The 22,573-nt window shown below is 38.8% G+C and overlaps 2 protein-coding genes across 9 annotated transcripts in view; one reads left to right on the top strand and one right to left on the bottom strand.

The window, feature by feature from the left end:
• LOC145446927 (MAM and LDL-receptor class A domain-containing protein 2-like) overlaps positions 1–22,573 on the top strand; it is a 229,516-nt gene that overhangs the window by 41,769 nt on the left and 165,174 nt on the right. For both annotated transcript variants that reach the window (XM_080325301.1, XM_080325300.1), the window contains exons 45-70: positions 30–256; positions 846–981; positions 1,940–2,120; positions 2,182–2,288; positions 2,352–2,513; positions 3,103–3,371; positions 4,484–4,715; positions 4,986–5,149; positions 5,510–5,626; positions 5,888–6,050; positions 7,362–7,505; positions 7,820–7,950; positions 8,918–9,089; positions 11,109–11,569; positions 12,125–12,392; positions 12,755–12,886; positions 13,405–13,541; positions 13,597–13,815; positions 14,845–15,044; positions 15,110–15,266; positions 16,202–16,388; positions 16,763–17,073; positions 18,919–19,062; positions 19,119–19,238; positions 20,039–20,293; positions 21,621–21,837. In XM_080325301.1, the coding sequence (XP_080181427.1) occupies positions 30–256; positions 846–981; positions 1,940–2,120; positions 2,182–2,288; positions 2,352–2,513; positions 3,103–3,371; positions 4,484–4,715; positions 4,986–5,149; positions 5,510–5,626; positions 5,888–6,050; positions 7,362–7,505; positions 7,820–7,950; positions 8,918–9,089; positions 11,109–11,569; positions 12,125–12,392; positions 12,755–12,886; positions 13,405–13,541; positions 13,597–13,815; positions 14,845–15,044; positions 15,110–15,266; positions 16,202–16,388; positions 16,763–17,073; positions 18,919–19,062; positions 19,119–19,238; positions 20,039–20,293; positions 21,621–21,837 (5,013 nt within the window). The remainder of the gene's footprint in view (positions 1–29; positions 257–845; positions 982–1,939; positions 2,121–2,181; positions 2,289–2,351; positions 2,514–3,102; positions 3,372–4,483; positions 4,716–4,985; positions 5,150–5,509; positions 5,627–5,887; positions 6,051–7,361; positions 7,506–7,819; positions 7,951–8,917; positions 9,090–11,108; positions 11,570–12,124; positions 12,393–12,754; positions 12,887–13,404; positions 13,542–13,596; positions 13,816–14,844; positions 15,045–15,109; positions 15,267–16,201; positions 16,389–16,762; positions 17,074–18,918; positions 19,063–19,118; positions 19,239–20,038; positions 20,294–21,620; positions 21,838–22,573) is intronic.
• The window catches only part of LOC145446931 (armadillo repeat-containing protein 8-like), a 393,366-nt gene that overhangs the window by 266,098 nt on the left and 104,695 nt on the right, over positions 1–22,573 (bottom strand). The window lies entirely within an intron of this gene.

The raw sequence follows: 22,573 nt of genomic DNA, 5'->3' as shown, positions 1-22,573 counted from the left end.
ACAATTTTTTTGACACTTTCTTTTATCAGGTACCGGTAAATATCTTTGGGGAATTGCCAGTGGGCAGGATACATTCCGAAGGGCTTATGTCACCAGTCCTACTATCACCACCGTTGGTCTTGGGCAAAGATGCATGGAATTTTTATATAATATGCACGGAGCTAATATCGATGATCTGAAGGTGAATTACGTCTCAAATGGTCAGAAAACAACGGCGTGGACCAGGGCTGGAGATCGGGGACTTAACTGGCATAAGGTTAGACGAAGACTGTTAGATGAAGTTGTGAAGTTGCCTGTCATTATAAATAAAATATGAAATATTTGGTATGTTTATCTTTTTAATATACTTGTAGAGCGCATAATGTGATATTGTGTACAATGATTACGTCCATAAAAACACATCCATTCATTCACTTTAATCACTAGACTTCAAATGAAAAATCTACCAATTTTTTTGACTTTGAATGAGATTCTCGAAATTTCAAAATCAAATCATAAATATTTTTCTTTTCCAAGCAGCTATAGTTTATATGAGGAAAGTCTGTATTCTACGTTGATGCATCTAAAAATAATCTACCTGTTGCCGATTCTTCATTTTGGATTAAATTTCTTTATTTTTCAATGGCCAAATCTTGTCAATGCTGCCTATCAACTTCCTGTGACTGGTAACTAAATAATAATATGTTTTAGCCGCTTGTCATTTACCAGTTCGTATTGGGATCACTTATCAAACGTAGCGACTGATGAACTACATCTCAGTCACTTTCAAAATCTTATATGATTTGTTAAAATAAACTTTAAAACAAAAAAGCATTTATTCATTATGGATATCTATGTTATTTCAGGCTAGGGTGAACCTGCCCACTGATGTGCACTCTTCACATGTCGAGCAAGTTCAATTCGAAATGCTGAGCCTGCGTGGTACCGATTCAGGGATTGCTATTGATGATGTGTATTTACATCCTGGAAATTGTGACGATTGTGAGTATCTTTTTGCAATTGAAACTGACTGGCTTGTATACCACGTATGACACAATAAGAAATGAGTTTGAAAACTTTATGATAACGCTTAGAAGTGGTAATTTAACTGCCTGGTTACGAGACAAGCAAACAGATTATGATTCTTGTTGTCATTAGTTATCATCTTGCTAATAAACCAGAAACCATCTAAGTTGGATGTATGCAGATGTGGTCAGTAGAAAAACAATTTTACGTTAGTAAGGCCTGTCGACTTGCAAGTGGTTGACACTTTTATATTACTTCCATTTCTGCTCTTCCAAATCCGTGCAATTTCTGAAAGTCAAGCAACTTACTTTTTTCAAGTAAGAAATAGTCTTTAGGTAGCTTAGAATCACTTTGACAAGGCAAATTGTCCTAAACAGTGGGGTGATGTAATGCCTACAACGCAGTAACAGAATATAATTTATAGGCTACATCTACTGGGTTCACCATCAATAGTTCTGTGCTAGTAGCGAAGATACATGTAGCTATTTTAAAGGTTGCTACCAGCTATTGACTAATGGTAGGCTGTGATACCTATTCCCAATATATTCGTCAAACTACTTACTTGAGTAATTTTCAGACCTGAGCAAACCTTCAAAATCACTGATTCTACATGTTTTTATCATATATTGTTATTGATGTAAATTATGTATCGACGCGGTGGTGTCAGAGTAGCTTATGTCCATTTTCACATTTTGGCAAAGTCAAGTTTTTGTATCATTTTCATTTACTTTCAGGCATATGGTTATGCCTGTCACATTGTTTCAAACATGGCCGAAAGAAAATGAAAATTATACAAAAACTTGATTTAGAGTGGACTTAAGGTACACTATGATCCACAGTCACCGTATATATCAGAGTGCTCAGTAGTTTCAATAGTATTACAATTTTGTGATTGTTGATGGTCAATGTATATGAGGTTTGTTTCTCCATTCAGATTCAGTATGTTGGACAACGACCATCAATCTGAACACTGTGTATGGTTTGATTCAAACACCGAAAACCGACGACAGACCAAATACTTTCTATTTCGGCGTGTACGGCGATGATGTGGTGCGTTGCGCTGATGCCTGCTCGAAAGCAGATGGGTGCACGTGGTGGACATTGTACATGACAACGTAAATGTTTCACATTTCCAAATGGCTGGCGTGGAATTGTGAAGATGTATGTCTCTTTCAGGCATACCGTATCATCTTTTGCTGGACAATGCTATGGACGTAGCAATTTTACGGATGTTGCGATACCTTTGAGTGGAGCTATCAGTGGTTTACTTATTGATTGCGTTGGTATGTGGGTGTTTGTGTTTATGATATGTTAGTAACAGTGGAAAAATTAACGATCCGTTTTAGATGAGCTTCCTTATTGGAGAGTATGCCAGTTTGACGATAGCACAATGTGCGGGTTTACCCAAGAATCGGATGACGAATTTGATTGGACGAGATCGTACAAAAATCTTCTGGGCAACACTGCTACCGGACCAACAAAGGACAATACCTACCAAACAACATATGGTATGAAAACATCGATTACGTTTTCGTTGTCAATGAATTTGATACCAATAATTATGTGATAAGGGTTGATATCTGCAGTTGATACTGTGATATGAACCACGGATGTTGCCAGCGTTTCATTTCACAGCCAAACTGTGTGTGAGAGTGTGTTTCACGAAATGCAATTGCCTCTGAACTGAGGCGGAACATCAATGGTACTTAGCCTAACCATAGTATCTTCAATGGGGAATGCAACATTTTAGTGATTTGTTTAGTATTTTAGATCCAAAATTTTAATTCAGACTGGAAATGTTCCTCTGTGTGCTTTTATTTTGTTTCGCTCAATTAAAACCATGACTTCGATGTCTTATGAAGGCCTGTATTTTAGTACATAGTACAATAGACGTTATAATTCCGGGATGCCAAATGGTACAAATGCACCAGAAGCTTTTCGGATGGTATTCAAAATGAAAATTGAATCTTAACTACAAATGGTTAGGCCCAATAAACCTTCACGTAATTGTACAAAACTCTCCTATCCCAATGTAAGGTACTGATATCGCCAAACGCAAATTGTTAGCTTTTCAATTTGTGCCGCAATTCATTTTAGGCTACTACATGTACATCGAAACCACGGGTCAAACGCCGGGCGACAAAGCGAGGCTCTCATCCCCGTTTTTCACGCCCACAACTAACGACGGTGAAGCGTGTGCCAGATTCCACTACCACATGGTCGGATCGACTGTGGGAAGGTTGAATGTTTATGTAAAGGACGAAGACGGTACCGTTACTAACCCGGCATGGACGAGGTCCGCTCAGAAAAGCTCGGAGTGGATACCCGCCCAATTCCCAGTCAATCCACTTGGAAAGAGATATCAGGTGACGATAATTATGTTGTATAGCTTGGCCTTTACATTCGGTATGCATAAAATTGGGAATTGCAAAAAAGACATAATTTATCTAAAGAGACTCTTGAAGGTACTGAACTTCAATATCCAATTGAATAGTACATCCATATTTAAATAAACTCAATTTTTTTGGCTGATGAGTGTCAGTTGAAAATAGTGTTAAGCTCGCGAAGTCCGGTTGGTTGTGATTTGTTGTTCATGATTGTTCGGTTTCCTTTGAATGCAATGTGACTTTGCTGTTTGCTATAACCTCCATTATACTTTCAAGTAGGCTTGATTGCGCAGTCAGAATTTAAGGCAGTCTGTCGCTTTCACATGTAACTTTTCCGAATCTTTTCAACAGTTTGGCACAACAATTTCACATTGTGACGTGCGCCCAAAGTAGACCATGCATTTTCCAACACAACACCATACAGTTAAAATGTTCCAAATCTATTTAAGATGTAATGTTTCATTTCTTTAATCAATGAAAAGCCGTCAAACTTCTTGCATTTTGGAATTGAGATATATAAAACTCTATTATATATGGCGGACCGACTAGAAACTTGCCACGGACAGGCGGTTGGACAATATTTGTACTGAGCGATCTCTTCTACTAGATTATTGTAAATTCCATGCTGATATTTGGTGATATGATTGTTGATATAAAATGTTCTTTCAAATTCTTTACTAGTTGCTGACGAATACTTGTAGGATGTAGGAAAAGGATGTTGTATATTTCTGTCTTTGATGTTATTGCGGCCTATGCACTGACTCACTTGACGAATGTCCGCCGAAAATATTCCAATTAATGTTCCCACTCCTGCGCACACTCACCAACTCTCTGCTCGGTCCTTTGGACAACAGTGCATAACGACTAAAAAATAAAAAAAAGTCATCAGTCTGTCTTTCTTGTGGCAGCTTGGATTTTCTGTGTGCAGAGACTGTGTCAGCACTGCGTAGAGGGTACACAGTGATTTCAATATGAACATACCATTCCAATAAATATTGAAGTCCAATAGTGTCTTATAATCTGCATTTGTCACCTACCGGAACTTCTAAATACCCTTTTCAGAAATATGATATACTTGAACTCTCTCTTAGATCATGTTTGAAGCAATTGTGGGAGATGGAGAATCAGGAGACATAGCTATCGACGATTTTTTCATGGTCGAGCAACCGTGCTCTTCTCCTGGGGACTGTGATTTCTCACAGTACTGCACCTGGCACAATACGGCATTACGTGATTCTATGCAGTGGTACCAGGGCTCTGTCAAGAGCTCAACGACTGGGGACAGCGGGCCGACTGCTGACCATACGAGCGGCGATTCACAAGGTCGGTATTCTTCAGAAATTTACCTTCCTTTCACAATAATACTCATTGCCCAATGAAAGTGATGCTATTTTCATGTTTACCATGAGATACCACAATATAGTGGCCAACTTCAGATGGTTGGAAAATGTTGTTACTTTGAAATTTTGAAAGTCATGTAATGCCTTTCCCAGATAAAAATGTAGTATTGTTGCATTTGCTAGATTGTCAGCTAGCACCATTGCGGATATTTTGCAAATGATTGAAATTTCTGTGATGATGCTCTTTTTCCAGGTCGATTCATGTACATTGATTCAATGTCACCGAGAAACCCGGGAGACAAGGCACGTTTGCCGTCGGAATGGTTCTCAGAAACCGCATATGCCGGTCGGTGTATGAGCTTCTACTATCACATGCAAGGAACTGGTATGGGAACTCTGAGAGTGTATATGGAGCAGGTGCGTCAGTAGGCGAAATAACAAAATTTTCTAGGAAATTTCTATGAATTCCAACTAGAACCTGGAAATTGGATCATGCCTAGTAATTGTGATAGCTTTTGCCAAGCCCTTGTCATTAGTACCTATTATGTGAGCTTTACGATGGAGAAATGTTTGAAGAAGAGATATGCGATATTTAATTGTCATCAACATCCAGTTGAATATTAGATATTATACTTTAAATGTATCATTGATATTGCTGTTCACTACCAATACAGCTATTTTGGTTGTGTTTAACCAGGCAATTTCAGCGTTTGGCACCAGAACAGCGTTCTGAACTTGACAAACTCACCTGAATATTACCTGTCTTGTAATTTTCAGCCACCACTGACCTTGAATAGCTTTTCCGAACTGTTACTTTGGGAGCTGACTGGAGATCAAGGCATTGGTTGGACTATGGGCCGAGTTCATGTCAGAAGTTACGACAGAGAATACAGAGTAAGGGGCAATCGAACACTAGTATCTAGAGATAGATCGTATATTATCGGTTTGCCAATAATATTTAGTCGATATAACACCTTGAAAGAGGTATCTGTATCGGCCATTAGAGTTACAAAAAGATTGGCAGTTTTAGTGACATCACAGCATGTTAGGAAGAGGGCAGATGCCATATCTTATCAATGTTGGCTGAAAAATCCAATATCAGTCGGTCTGTACTGGTAACAATCGAATCAGAAAATCATAAATAATATTTTGCAGGTCATTTTCGAAGCTGAAATAGGGGTTCAGTCATACTCTGACATAGCAATTGATGACATTACTTTTACGGATGGATCATGCTCAGTACTGCCGCCTGTGGCAGAACAGCCTACTCCGAGCCCACCACCCACCAATCAACCTCCCGTAACACAGCCTGGTGGAGGTTTGTATTATTTTATATTGGGAGTTCTCCACCAGTGGGCTATGGCCTTATATATATTGTTCATTCTAGACTTGTAAGGGCCTTGAAAATATAAATATGTACCGCTACCACAAAAGAAATAATATACTACATCTGGAGTTCACTTTCTTTTCTCAGAGATCTACTGAATAGTCATGACCAATTATATGTAATGCATTACTATGACGTTTCCGTGAACTGTCGTATATTCGTTTTAGAAAACACCTACTTGATTATATTGACACTCTTGCTCTACCTCAACCGGATACTGCTTCATTAATTTGCAGGGTTGTAATGACTCGAGTCACAATTTTCTGATGACTCGATTTGACTTAAGTCGTTTTCTCAATCTGTGTATTCACTCGAGTTGGACTCGAGTTATCAAGTCATATGACTCGAGACTCAGGCGGCCAAGACCAACATATCATTGTAATTTCGAAGAATAGTGAAGTAACCACATTAATGGGATTTCCTCCATTGGTACTGGTACTTGAAATGTAACCAGAAACCGTTAAAAGTTATGGAAATGAGTATAGTATAAATGCGAACCATTCTATATCACCAAACAGAGTTTTGAAAATTGTGTTTAACAGGACTTTAACTGTAAACTGAGCAGTCAACACAATGACTTGGACTTGGACTCGAGTCATGATACCATGACTCGACCTCAACCCTCTGTTCGCTGAATTGGACTTGGACTTGACTCAGTTGTGAATTGAAAATGACTCGACTTGACTCGAGTCAAAGCCATAAAAGCGAGATTGACTTGTGTCTCGGGCCTTGTGACTTGGTTGCAACCCTGTTAATTTGCTACTATTTACTTTTTCTGTAGTTTTTTAGCTAACATTCGCTCTAGCCAAATTGCATAGAAGCAATGTACCTGTTTGATGCGGGTGTGATCAGACTAGTTGATCTCCAAGGTTGTGTGACCATTTCTATCTGATACCGAATACTGTGCATGCGTATTTTTTCTGTATCATTGTTGCCATCCGTTTGATCTTTTTTCCGTTGGATGAAAATAAGGACTCTTTGTCTCTCTTTCTCCACCACCAAACCAGCAATTATGACATTGTGATAGCAAACACAACAGAATGTCAATGTAATATCATGTTTACTGTATGTGGCATTTTCTACTAAAATAACGTTTCTCAATTTTTGATCAGGCTGTAAAATATAGGGAGCCATGTTGTGAGGAGGTAGGAAACCCCTGTTTTATATCCTACAATTTTTCATTTTTGATATGTCCGACTTTACTTTGGCTGAGTAGCGTTCTTAAATCCTATTTTGGTTCAGACTCGTCACCCATGGATTGTACTTTTGAGAATGATTTATGCCAATGGGATGTAAACCAGCCCGGGGCAATCACGTGGACTCGTGTGGGGGCTAACGATGGTACCTACAACACAGCGCCGAAAATAGACGTTACAACTGGCACAGGTAGCTATTTGCAATGGTTGGTACTACCTACAATGGTTGGTACTACCTACTACCACTCTTTAGTCATTTTGCATTGGTCGATAAGAGGCATTCGATCATATCCGCTTTGTTAAATTTGTTATGTGAGTGCTCTTCATACCTTCAATTTTCTCCCAATCGAAGCAGTTTTAACATGTCTTGCACTTGTAATTAGGTAGGAATTCAGTGGTTACTTGTACTTCTACCTGGGTAGCAATGCTGACTACTTTGACCCCTCTGTTCCCGTCTCAATGCAAGCCGGAAAGCTTTATTGTGATTGAAAATGCCATTTGCAGATTTGGGATTCTATTTATACATCTTCACTGAGTCAAATTTATATGGCGCTACTGGGCAAATTGACAGTCCTTTGGTCGATGTGACTGGAGAGGAGCACTGCGTATCATTCTGGTTCCGTATGTACGGAAAGGTAAGGTATTGCTTATTGTTAGCGATTGGTATACAAATTCAAGAACTCAGTAGTGATTGTAAGGGTTCGGATCTAGTAATGTGAGACAATTTTTTTCGGGTCATGAAAGTAGAATCCATTCTTTATGAGAATAGCAGTTACTATAATCTTTTAACACCGTGGAAGTCTTGAAACCAGACCTGGACAACGAGAAAATTTTCAGCTCTTCTAAATTTGATTCGAATAAGAGCTACTCAGTTTTTCTTAACTACATTAGAATTATAACTACACTGCTAATTCCAAATTACATTAGAATTGAAATTACTGAATTATCAAAAAGTTGGCAATGAAATTCCGAATGAGAAACAAATACAACAAAATACAGTTCATTCTTATATGCATGGAAATAGCTAATATTTGTACACCGAGCTTGACTCGCTTATCACTATACAGTTCTTCTGCATGGCTGTATACTGTTTTCAATGAACCTAATGTTGCAGTTATACTTACGAGTTCTCAAGCAGCAGCCTTGCTGCGAAATATATTTCCACTTCATCTTCTAATATATTTTCCTTGGTTCGTTCTGAAGCAATCTTCCTCTTTTTTATTGGTGTAGTTGCGGGCATCAAAGAGAACAAGCGTGTGTTAACTATCTCTTTACCCTTCATTGGTCCTATCACAGCATCCAAAGAATAAGTATGAAGCTGTACAACATTTCTTGGAGGTAGTCAACCCGCAACATTGCCGCAAAGTGCAATGAAATACGTGTAGTGTGTGGAAAACTAGCATCCATTACTTTGCGGTCACATAAACAGTACATATGTGAAATTTACATATCAAACATACCTTATGACATCACATTGGTTGATAATAGAATACTCATCTTGACTCAATGCATTGTGATCGATTTGGAATTTTTCCAACCCCCAGTTATAGTTTGTGCATATTGAGACTATATCCGACCGTAATGTGGTTTAATGTATTTTAGCCTGACAATACTTTGACACTTCGAATGTCTCCGACTCCCACTCTTATGAGTGGCCAAGCGTTGTGGGTACGTACGAACAGCGACGTGCCAGACACAAGCTGGTACAGGCAGCAAGTGACTGTCCCGCCTCAGACGAGCCAGATGTACTTCTTATTCCACGCGAAGGTGTTTGGTAAGTCGTTAAATTTTGTATTATACTATTGAACATATATTCATATTTGGAATGAACCCAAATACTTTCGAGGTGACTTCAGGGCAATTTTCAGCAACTGGAAATTTCCAAAAACTTTGTAGATAAACATATTTATCATCAATTAAGATGCCACATACATATAAATTCGAATTATCCAGGCAAACATATCGTGCAGCTTCACCATACAAATTTTTATTCATACAAGAGCTTCTTCTGTAGGCACAAACTAGATTGACTGATCTCTATAAAAGTTGTAATATTGTCCTGTGCTGAATTTGTTGAAGTACGAACAATTAATGATGGCTAATTTGATGTGCATATTCCTCTTGTCGGGTCTAGTGCCGAATGAATAAAAAATAAGTATTTTAGATTGATTTAGTGCAAATGGATTGGTTATTGGTGGGAGTAATGAACATAAAAGATATTTCAAAATATATTCACGTGATGTCATTAGTCCTTCACACATGCGATGTAGAAACTAGAAGCAGCAAGTAGATGAGGATGTAGTCCAAGAAAACTGTCTAAGCCAATAAAAACAGAAATCTTGGTTTCGGTATGGTAAGAGTATTCTCCATTGCTGACTGCTAGAGGTTGTCAAAGTAGTTATTGTTCGACCTCAAGTAGAAGTAGAAGTTAAGCCGTAAGTTTCTATTCAAGTCCTGTCTTGTGCATACGACTTCTTGAATCCATAGGTATTACTCAACACAGATGTCTCATCGATTCTCTCGAAATTGTGTGCGTTTTATGCTTCACAAATGATCGAGTGACGTCATATCATGTGTTGCGTATGTGTAACTAATATCAGGGCTCAATAATGTGACACGTTATGTTCTTCATGAAATGATAACTAGGGCTGGGCGCAGTGATTCAGTGAGTATTTGAATCTAGATCGAGCATTAATATTGATGATTCGAGTACTGAATTTTGATGCCAATTCCCACGAAGAGTTAATTTATCGATCAGAAGTATTGTTTGATACTATTTTTTACTGTAGAAGGCTGTAAACCTGGATTGGCCGTACGACTGTTTACGAAACGTAGTATAAAGCTACCCACATTAGTAAAATGACATATCTATTCTTACATGGCGCCGACGCTCACCACTACACCATCTCGAATACTCAGCTCGAGCCCTAAAACTCGATTTTACGCAATGCTAATGATAACTAGTTGTGCCATAGTACCTACACTACTTTGCCACCTACGACAAGTATAACCATATATCCGGTGGCCAGTAATGAAGTAGGTCACTCTACTTTTATGGAGTACTCAAGTAGGCTTTGTCTGTGATTTTAGAATGCTTGATTACCTGCACTTCCACTTTTAGATTCTTTTGACAAAACTATATCTCTGCGAAGTATCAAAAGTTATACACAAATATTTTTCCAATAGTTTGCCTCATGTGTTTGATGACTTTTTCATACCTGCTAAAAATGTCCACTCCCATTACATGAGATCGTCATCAAAGGGAAATATCTACTTTAACCCACCCAATAGCAACCTAACTAAGAGATCTATCGACTGCTACGGACCTATCACCTGGAATGAATTACCACAAGATATTCGTGAATTGCCCTATAGTCAAAAATGACCTACTTAATCACCTCTTGACGTTATATTAACACTGTTGTCCTACCTTGTCCAGACATTGCTTTATTGATCATTTGCTACCATCGTTTACTTTTTCGTTTTTATTTTACTTTTTAAACTAACATTTTTTACAGCCAGACTGTATAGAGTCAAGTGTACCAGTTTGATGCGGGTGTGATCAGACTAGTTGACATTCACGGTCGTATCGATCATTCCTGTCTGATACCTAATACTGTGCATGCATATTTTCTGTACCACTATCATTGCCGTCTGCTTTTTATGTATCTTGGTTGGATGAAAATAAAGACTCTCTCTCTCTATGACTAAAATAATTAGTTGGTCCTCGCAACATCTACTTCTGCCACTGGTACTAATTTTGTCCATCTCTTTCACATATTAATTTGTGCAGGTGATATCGCTATAGACGACGTGTACTTGAGACCCGGAGAATGTACGACGCACGAGCTCAACCACTGTGACTTTGAAGACGAGGGTGTGTGCTCCGGCACAAATGACCCGGCTAACCTCCACGACTGGCTGCACGGCAGTGGTCTCGACACGGCGGTGTATCCAAATGCCCCTAAAACGGATCACACCTACGAAACACAATACGGAAAGTTCATGTTTGTCCCGACATTGCAAGGATATGGTTTGGGAGAGAAGATACGATTTTTCTTACAATCGACACCCGCTACCACCGCGAGTTGTCTGGAATTCTGGTACTACATGCATGGAGACTATGTGGGATCGTTGTACACTTATTTGAGACGTGATTTGAATCTCGGAAACCCGATTTGGGCTATGATCGGCGAGCAGGGCGACTTGTGGAATCTGGCGCAAGTTTCGATTTCGAGCAACAGTTATTTTGAGGTGAGTCAGTTGTAATAGAATCACAGGTCACGGTTACAATTTTAACTATTCCAGCTGTCCAAAAATATTTCATAATCTTTTATGACTTACCGTGACATAGGTTATGATTTTTGTGCCTGGTTAATGTCTTTTGAGGTGTATTAAGACACACTTGTCGGAGGAATGATTAATTTTTTACAATAAAAACATGAAAGATATTGAAAGAGGGTGATTCTCACCTCAACAGTATATGACTTTATGGTCTGTCTTTCAGTTGGGTATGTTAGACGTTACTTGGTGACTAACAAGTCCCAATGTTGCAACCTTGTCCACTGATATGATTATATTTATTGGTTTGCCAATAATAGGAGTCTGGAATTTATCAACACTTTACTATCAACATACGTATCGAATTCATGGTAAATATAATCCAATTTATATCAAAAGATTCGATATGCTTTGTTTGCTTATTGCCTGTACGTTGGTTGCAGCCTAGAACTTGGTCAAATCTCATCCAATTTTGTGTGGCTATGTTGCGAATATTGTGATCAAGAATACTCATATGTACAATTTCAGGTCACCTTTGAAGCTATACTTGGATCTGCTATAAGCTTTACAAATCCGGACATTATTGCGTTTGACGACGTTCTTGTGCGAGACGGCTCTTGTCCGGTGCAAGGAAATTGCGACTTTGAAAATGGAAGGTGTACGTGGCAAAATAATGCAAAGGGATCGGCGGCATCCGGAATTGCACCGGCTGACTTTGATTGGACTGTTGGGCAGGGCAAGCAGCCTGTCCAGACTGATGCCCCGATCATGGACCACACATTTGGATCTGACCTGGGTAAGTACTGATAAATCATAATATATATCGTCCTAACCTGCCTTTATTTATTATTTGTTTCGTTATAAATCACACTGTATTAATTCATCTCATATGAATATTTACTGGCAATTGATACTTTTTCCATGATACTGTACCAAGTCTGTCATTTGGTACCTATCTCCTAAAGATGTATTTATTACTATATTTTCATTTATGAAATCTTACAAAGGGTACTATACTTTAGTTTACCTTTAGCTTGACCTAAGTATTAAGCTTATTCAGACAGACCTGTTTTTCTCACCAAACCTGTTTTGGCCTATTTCTTCCATAGTACGCGATTGGTTACACTCATTCATTATCTTCTGCTTGTTTTGTAATAGGTCACTACTTGTACGTGGGAGATTCCATCGGTCATACGGCTGGTCAGAAAGCACAAATCTACTCCACCACGTTACCAGCGAATCACGCCAATTGTTTGAGATTCTATTACAGTATGGCTGGAAGCAGTACAGGTATGTTTTGTGAGGTTGTAATTATTTCCAAAATATTTAAACTACGATAAAATGTCACTCTTTCCATGAATTGAAAATATGCTGTCATTTCTATTTAATCACCAATCCATCAATTCTAAAGTACATTTGAAATATCTAATGTTTGTACTTCTTTATTTAACTTGCTGTGGAAAATGCTTATAAGTAGACTACACGTTTACAGTACAGTATAAGTCTTTTCATCAGCTCAGGGTATATAATGCACTATGAGAAACATACACAATGCCGTGTAATGAACAAATAGGAGGATGCCGAAACGACCGAGTGCTGTCCGTTAATCTAATATTAAGATTACCTGTGGTAATAATATTATTAACATAACAGTATTCTGCTGTCTATTTTTTGACCCTTCATTGTTCTTTCATTATATATCCGACATTTGTCATCTGCTGGAATGAGGAGCCCATACTAACCTACGACACTTCGGAACGTGCTACAGCAAACATTGGAAATTCAACCCGCTAACACTTTTGTGACAGGAACACTAAACGTGTATGCCAGTTCCCACGCCGGCGCGTTGATTCTCTTGGATTTGAGATGGACCCTCAGCGGAGATCAAGGCGATACCTGGCTGGAAGCCACATTGCCATTGTACAGCTCGATCAATCCATATAAGGTGTGGTTTGTGATACTTTAAATTAGGCAAGGATACTTCATTATTTTTCTTACAGATCGTGTTTGAGTATGTTTTGGCGTCTGGAAATACCGGTCATGTCGCGATCGACGACATTCAATTTCTGCAATTTGTGTGCTCGGTTCAACCCGTGGAAGCCGGCGAAGGTATTTACACCACGACTCCGCCTACTACCACTAAAGCTACGACGAGAGCGCCCATTCCGGATGGTCCGTACAATTGCGACTTTGAAAGTGGGATTTGTCAGTATACACAGGTGAGAGAGAGTTATATTCCATCTTTAATTAAATATAATCAGTTAGGAGTGACAAATACACATAGCGCAGTGGTATAATCCGCGGCTGCAACACCAATGGGTGCGGGTTCGAGTCCGACCGAGGTCGACTTCCGAATTCCGATACCTAAGTGTTGGAGGTTTACCTAGGCTCCTCCTCGCCACCTCATCCGCGTCAGCGGTGTCTTACAAAAAGCTTAGAGGTGGGCCGTGCTATAAGTCGGCAGTTACGGAAAAATAAGAGGAATGTCGGCCTGGTGTAAATGACCATAGTAGTCGACAAACACCATGAATACCCCAAAACAAACAAACAAATACACATTTCTGACACAGCTGTTCATGACACTCTACCATGGGAACATTCCAAATATGGTTCTCGACCACTGCAATAATACAATTGAATGTGGCCCACACATGAGTTTTCACTTCTCTGTTGGACATTAAACTTTCAACACCAAATTGAGCCACTCATAGAAAAGATGGTTTTCCTCTAATACTCAACATAAATACCCAATTGGATTGTAGCCTCGGAATATAGCTGGTAAACTTGATGAAAAGGATTCCTTCATGTTGTTAGGACACTACAGATATCATCAGAGTATGTATATGTGTGCGAGTTGACTATTCGAGGTTGTAATCCCACTTATCAACACAGGAAATAACTGGGAAAATACGTAATTACACAAGTGATTGATGTAAGTTAGAAAGACTTGAATGATTTTATGTGCCAATATGTTGCCGATCGTGTGTGACCCACATATCTGCCTATTTTCAGTATTTTGATTCTCTTAAAACACCCCGACTCCACCAACCTTGAATCAGGCCATACAAAAAATGATTTATCCTTGATACACAACATCGATCGCAGCTGATTGAGAATAGTCAAATTCACTATTCGATTCTATAATACACGCACCCAGTAGGAAAAGCAACATAATAAGAAAGCGTCTCATGTGTGAATAATTTTGACGCCCTAGGTCAGGTTACTGCATCTTTGCCTGTTGTTTTCAGTCCAAACTTGACATATTCGATTGGAGTCGTCACAAAGGAGGAACTTCATCTTCAAGCACCGGTCCTTCGTTTGATCACACCCTCGGCAATGCTAACGGATACTACATGTACATAGAAGCTTCGGATAACGAAGCTGGTGACTTCGCATGGTTGACAAGTGCAATTGGACCGTCGACTAGGGGCTCTTGCTTGCATTTTTGGTGAATCTTTTTGAACTTATACTCGATGTATGACATGCTTACCTTCTTCACTATACCTTTTTAAGGTATCATGCGTACGGGAGTCAAATTGATACTCTTTCGGTGTATTTGAAGAAGACAACTGACACCAATAATGGAACGGTGATCTGGTCTCATGAAGGATCGCTGGCCAATGTTTGGTTCCCGGCCATTATTGATATCATAAGTGACGTCGATTATCAGGTAACCCAAAATTTTTTGGCTTTGATTCACCACTGGTAAATGTTTCACCAATAATGGGCATGGGTATTGTAGTAGCTTATTTTTCACTCCCGTGATTGTCTGGACACAATAATTTGAGTACTGGTTCCTACGTTGCGTATCAATGAAAGTCATTTCAGTCTTCTAATGACTATACTGAAGTGTTATATTTTTAGATAAGTACAATTTCACTACACAATAGTTGTTAAAGCCCGGTCTGTATCTTGGTAGCGTCTGACATGATGCAACAGATTGCGCGTTTTCCTTAAAACGTAGTTTCTGTAAAGTCGAGAGTGATATGCAACACCGTTATCAACATCATGTTCGTCAGTTGACTAATGTGCTATATTCTTGGATTTTAAGAATTATGTATTTTTCATCTTACAGAAGAGACGGCATTGTTTTGTGTTTTTCCATGCATGGCATCACAATGATTAAATACTCAAAACGCTAATTTCCAATTCAATAAAGAATCAGTCACAAGTAATTTTTTCATGCCTCAACTATTAGTAGAACAGAGTAAATATTACTTACGATATATATGATAAGACTGATGCATTAGAAAGCTAAAACTTTGAAATTGATATTTCGAAGTTTATCAAAAATATAGAAAAGGAATCCCTAATTTTCTGTACTAGTGTTATTCTTTAAACCCATAGTGTATGCCGCATAAAGTCGTAGATGTTTATGAGCCTTGAAGCTTTTGAAATATTTGTTATATCTTGCTAAGTTGCAACGTAATAGCTGTGAATGGCGACAACAACAAAATCTCTTCGTGTTCCTCTATCCCATACAGGCATTACTTATAAAGGTTGTAGTAGAAGAGGTAACGGTAACTGTCAAAACCATCCTACCCCTTTGTAAAGATGCAATCCTTGATATTGCACAGTATCTCTGACCGTGTACATATTTTACAGATCGTTTTCGAAGGTGTCCGTGGTGCCTCTTATTATGGTGACATATCCATTGATGATATTGAAATGAAGCCTGGACTCTGTCCAGCACCAGACGACGCTGACCTATACTGTACCTTTGAAGACGATTTAGCTTGCGGCTACACGCAAGATCCTACTGACGACTTCAATTGGCTGCAGAATTCAGGAGGTATAAAAATTACAATAACTTTGGAGGTTTGGACAAATAAAACTATGCCATGGTGGTTTGTGAAGAATCATTTTCAGATAGAAGATTTTTCGTTATTTGAGAGAGAGAGAGAGAGTCTTTATTTTCATCGAACCAAAATACATAACAAACGGCAGTGATGGTGGTACAGAAAATATGCGTGCATAGTATTCGGTATTAGATAGGAATGATCGATAAGACCGTGAAGGTCATCTAGTCTGATCACACCAGCATCAAACAGGTACACTTGACTCAGAACAGGAATTGAAAGCAAATAAAACTGATCACAAAATAATGTGTTTATGTTATAAGAGAGTGTGAGAAACCCCATCATAACCACAAAAATCTTTCAAAAGGCACCGGAACTGTGAATTCAGGACCGTTTTACGATCACACATATGGAACAGAGTACGGAAGATACATGTACATCGAAGCGTCAAGCCCCAGGGTAGTCGGGGAGAAATCTCGTATCATAAGCCGTTCCTTCACCCAATACTCTACAACGGGCGGCGGCACCGAATGCATTACCTTCTTCTACCATATGTATGGACAAGACGTTGGCTATCTTCGATTGTTTGGGATGCCTACTGGAAGTGACACGGTCACGCTGACGGATCCTATATGGATGAAGTCCGGTGATCAAGGGAACGGTTGGCGTATTGCTCAGGTTAGATTGGATATCATGCCATGTACTTTTGTACCTGTGTTCAAAATATTACATGGAGGTACTGAAACTAAATGATTAAATACCACTTGCTATGTTGACTTCTACAAGATCCACTGAATATCGATAATTCCGTGTAATAGTGATGAGACGCATTCAGATTCAAGTGGAATTCTAATGTTTTGATGGTATTTCATTGCATAAAAGCTTCGAATTTGATACGATAATTAAATAATATCTTCTAATTCATAATGGGGCAAACACGCAAATCTACCAGGCAATTGCTAAGCTATTATTAGCTGATTGGATCACAAAAGATATCTACATTTGCCTATTACCTATGATATAATCATTAGTAGACAGTACGGCCAATCAAATGACTTTTGAATACACTCTCTCATTTAGGTTACTACGCACCTGTGCCAATTGCCGGTTAGCTTGGGTTTTGGTAAAAACTCTTTACTCATATCATTTGCCTGTGTAGGACTGTAGGTAGAACCTTTTCACTATAGCAGGAGTCACCAACTCACGGCCCATGACTTAATTTGAGATTTCGGAAGAAAGATAAGAAAACCATTCTGAAATGCTGAAATCGACTACAGTTTCAACATATGGTTGTGATTGTTTCAAAATAAGCTATTTTTCTGTGTCCAACATCAGTATTCTTCGCTGGCTGAAACGGCTTTGGAGATGGCAACAGTATTCTACCGAGGGAGAATCAGCTGATATGAATGCGCATATTGCCTCGACGTACAATGGCCCAAACAATGCCAAGACCGAGTCGCTAAGAAAAAGGCTTAGGGCAGTGACTCTCAAACTGGGGGGCACGACCCTGTATGGGGGCGTGAAAGGATTTGAAGGGGTGCGGAATTGCAGTCAACTGGAAATTGTTTCGCACTCCGAGCGCTTCACCTCAAATTCATAGTCATTGCTCTGTGTATAGTCCGAAGTTCATTTCATATAATGCTCTTATCAACAGTCATAACCTTCCATGCCATCAAACTATCCGTTTGGATTGCTAGCATTCTGGTTGCATTTTGCGATATGACTATAAAGAGATCTCAAAAATTTTCAGTATCATAATTGGGGGCGTGTCTAAAAAAGTTTGGAAACCACTGGCTTAGGGCTTCCCAACAAGATCAAGCGTTACGGGAGATGGTCTTTCCGCTAGTAACGTATCTTACTAACCCCAATATCGATTCCTTAGTCGCTGAAAAGCATTTCCATGTATCGAGCACAGCTCAGAGTTCACAATTAAAATGAAATTGATGATGACAATTTTTGTTGTATTTGTATTAGTTCAATAAAATATTACTTCTTATGTGGTCACTGGTCACTATGTCCATCGCCAACGTAAGGTAGCACAGCGTTGTACTGTCGTAGAGTTTTAAAACGTTGCCAATTTTATATCAATATTGAATTCATGCGGCCCGCGGCCGCTACAAAATTTGATAAGTGGCCCGCGACCCGTTTTGAGTTGGCGACCCCTGCACTCCAAGTAGCTTGCATAATGAAAAATTATGGGTACCACTCGTTTAATACAAAAATTACTTACAGTCATGTAACTATTTCAATTGAACATTTTTGTGTGTAAGCACATTGTACATGTAAGTAGTTTTCGCGTTTGATTTATAAGCACTAAAAATATGAAATTTTGCATGAAGAGCATACTTTAGTGGCCTGGGATTATCATGAATATATTAGTTGACGTAAATTCGGAAGAACTTGTTTCAACACCTTTTTCCCCTTTTTGTTTTTTGTATTTTTCATTCAAGTGACATCTGTCCTGATCAAATGTCTACTGACTGTCCGTCTGTACGCACACATTGTCATTGAACCCCCTTTCAGGTTACCTACATCAACACCGGGCCATACCAGTTGGTATTTGAAGGAGAAATAGGCAAAACCTACTACGGAGACATTGCCATCGACGACGTCATAATTACCACATCTGGAGCTTGTGAGGCTGTGGCCTCTTGCGACTTTGAGAAGGTATCCGAATATGTCATGACATAAACTGCATCGAATGTGAACATTTTAAATTTTAGGGATTGTGCACGTTCGTAAACGATAAGCAGCAGGACTCCATTGACTGGATAATCGGCTCTGGATCTGCTGTTGACCCACTGCTTGCACCGCCTATTGATAATACTCTAGGGACTGACAAAGTAAGAGCAATCTTACGTTGATAGTATAGAATTTTGAGTGTTGATGATGGAACACAGCTGAGTTTAGGACTTCAACTTTGAATAGCGTGAGGCTCCATTACCCAAGTCACAGTTGCATGCCTTTTGCCAGTGACGCGGGTGATAGTGTGCAATTTGAGAAATCCGACTGTTTCAGTGCATCCTTCAAGTTTTGCGCTCTACGTTATGAATGATGTTGTATTATATATATTATATTTCGAAATATATTCTGTGTTTCGAGCTTGTCGAAAGTATGGTAATTTCAAACCAACGCACTGCTCCATTTTAGTCGGCCGTTTTGAATAGGTAAATGACATTCAATTTGATTGTTGTGTGATACCATTGTTTTTTACCTCCGAGAAACTCTTCAAGCATTATTGTGTGACTCCAAATTTACCAATTCCTAACGATGTCACAACTCTGTTCACGCCCTTATGACACTAGCAGGCAAAGAGGCTATACACCCCAGGAGTAATCATTTTATATTTCAGTAGTAGAATCCTAATATATTGTATATATCATTGATAAGATTCCGTTTCCCAACGAATTGGTACAAATAAATTAATCGATAGGTTCATCGTTTTGTTTGTGTTTATATCATATTGATATGTAATCTTTAAGGCGAAGCTTCTTTTCATTACATTTATCATCAATTTGAGATCTGTTCTGTGCACAAGCGTTGCAGGATTTGAAGCGCTGAAGCAACTAAACGAACACCAAGAGCTTTACCTGCTTGTCATTGAAAATATATCCCGTTGACACCAAGTTTCGGTCAATTTCAGGGACACTATCTCTACCTACAACGATTGGGGGCTAGTGACCATGAAGTAGCCAATTTACTATCAACCAACATGGTGCCTACGTTTGGAACGGCCTGCCTCAGTTTTTGGTACTATCTCGGCGGTTCGAGCACCGGGGATATAGGCGTTTGGATGTCTCAAGGTATCCCAGGAACTCATGATATTTACGATGGGACAGAGACTTACGTACTCTGGGAGCAAGGATACAATCCAACTAACGGTTGGGAAAATGGACAGGTAGCTTCATTAGGGCATAGTAGCCTACTCATTTTCTTTATACTCCTATCATTAAAATTTGTCGAAACAATGTGTTATCTCAATAGAGCTTACTTTACCATGGAAATTTCTTTGACGGGATCAGTGGTTATCAATTGTTTTAATTGAACATTGCCGTCTTTCAGAGATTTTCGTATTGCTCATTAAGCAGTTCACGTCAAAATTCCTATAAATAATTATTCAAAGATCATCCAGACGTATGTACAATTGCACATGCTAATGCTAGTCTGATGATGTAAGTGAGATAATGTACAAAGGTGACAGTTTCTGGCATCTTTGTTTGTCCATACTTCCTGTACTCGACTTATTTGAAGCCATTTCCGCATAAAATATTCTTTCAATAGACGCCCAGTTGTCTAGGATGTATCTATTGCCCAAAAATATTGATATATCAATCAATTAATCATTTATTTTGTCATACCAGCGAAAACCCGGTACTGACCAGGATGACGACGAGGGGCCGCAAGGCCTTAGTACACAGTCGCCACCTGAAGGAGTATAACACATTACAATCAACGGCGCATAACAAATGAAAATAGATATACAAAACTGCAAGAAATGCAGAGATAAATTTTTACAAGGATACATCGAGCTATATAAACAACACAGCGCAGAACTGAGTCTGCATCAGTAGCAAATCTCATGGTACTTAACAACACAAGACAGTCATTTCATTATCAGCATTTAGTCAGTATACTCATCTAATATATATTTCCGATAACGTTTTTTAAATAGATGGTCGGGCAGATCTCTGAGGTCTACTTGTAGAGAGTTCCAGCCCCTAAAGCACAGAGGACTTGATTAAAGAAACACTGATTTTGGTGAATATGGTAGTAAACAACGGCATCGCTTCCGTTTTAGAATAAATTTTCAAACTTGACTACCTTATGTGTGTTTTCTGAAAACCTGTTCAGCAAAGTTATTACACACTTATACCTAGGAACATGATTTTACTTAAGTTCTTGATTTTGCGTCTGCTGTAAAAATATTATGTGTTCCAGACAACAAACCCCATTTGCACTATATGTCTGTTATTGCTTTTCCATTCTTTTATGCTAGTGCTAGTGTTGTACTTTCAGGATATATTTCCAATTGTATTATTACACTGGTTTATTACCCTGCTTATAATTACTTTGCCGCCACTACTTGCGAATATATTTACGTTCACTAAGCAGTACTGTTCCATTGAATTCAATTTACCTTCATCTATAATGATACAATATTCTCGTTAGAGCATCGAGGTTTTCGTATGCAAACTCGTAGCAATTTTCTTTTTTCGTGAACACAGGTTACGTTATCGAGCAATGTTGAGTTCAACTTTGTTATCCGCGGTTCAACAAGCTATTCAGCTGGTGGGATGATCGCTATTGACGACATCAGATACACGGATAACGCAAGATGTGAACAGACTCCTGCTGATTCCTACCCTTCTGGGTACAAGCTCAGTATTGCTGATTGTTCATTTTACTCGGGTAGCATATGTTCGTGGATGCAAAGTGACGAAGGTAATTTTACCATTGGATTTTGATTACAATCTGATGTGGTCAATGTAGTCACTGATGGTTTTATAACTTTTTCCAACTGTGTCAAAATTTTGTGTTTATGACCAGCGGCGGTCAGCAACGAATTACTTCTACTTGTTTAGAGTACTGAAGTAGGTACTGCGTACTTGCACTACCTACTCAATTGGATATGTTCTCAGGCTGCTTCCACTTTTACTAAAGTCTTTAACCAAAACGAATTACTTTTACCTTTTTGTTATGTTGAATAGTATATTCATATTGAAATGACCCCGATTATTTTCGGCTGGGGCCGACTTTTATCGAAATACACCAGCAGTTTGTGTACCATCTAAATATAATACATTTAACGCTCTCTTATTCGAAATTTCATGCTGGTGACGTCATATTTTGTGATACTATTGTTGATATACAATGTTCTCTCCATTTCTCTACTAGTTGCTGACGATTACCCCTGACGAGTGTCAGCTGAAAATATTCGGGTTCATTTCAATATGAATATACTATTCAATTGTATATTGAAGTTTTGTACCTCCAAGAAGTTCTTTTTATATTGTAAATTCGAAATTAGTTTTGAAATTAGTTTTCCATTTAATTGAAAAGCAATTTCGGTTGGCCACTTCTGAAAATAGGAATATGATTACGCTGGAATCAGTGCAATAATGGAGTACAACGATATTTCAGGCCTGTGATGTTGATAGGCCTAAAGCATTAATTCTTA

The sequence above is a fragment of the Botryllus schlosseri genome, chromosome 9 (genome assembly GCF_051294905.1).
Source record: "Botryllus schlosseri isolate E-star chromosome 9, Bs_hap1, whole genome shotgun sequence".
Taxonomy (NCBI): Eukaryota; Metazoa; Chordata; class Ascidiacea; order Stolidobranchia; family Styelidae; genus Botryllus; species Botryllus schlosseri.
Note: the sequence above shows the minus strand (reverse complement) of the source record. Positions and strands in the feature narration are given on the sequence as shown.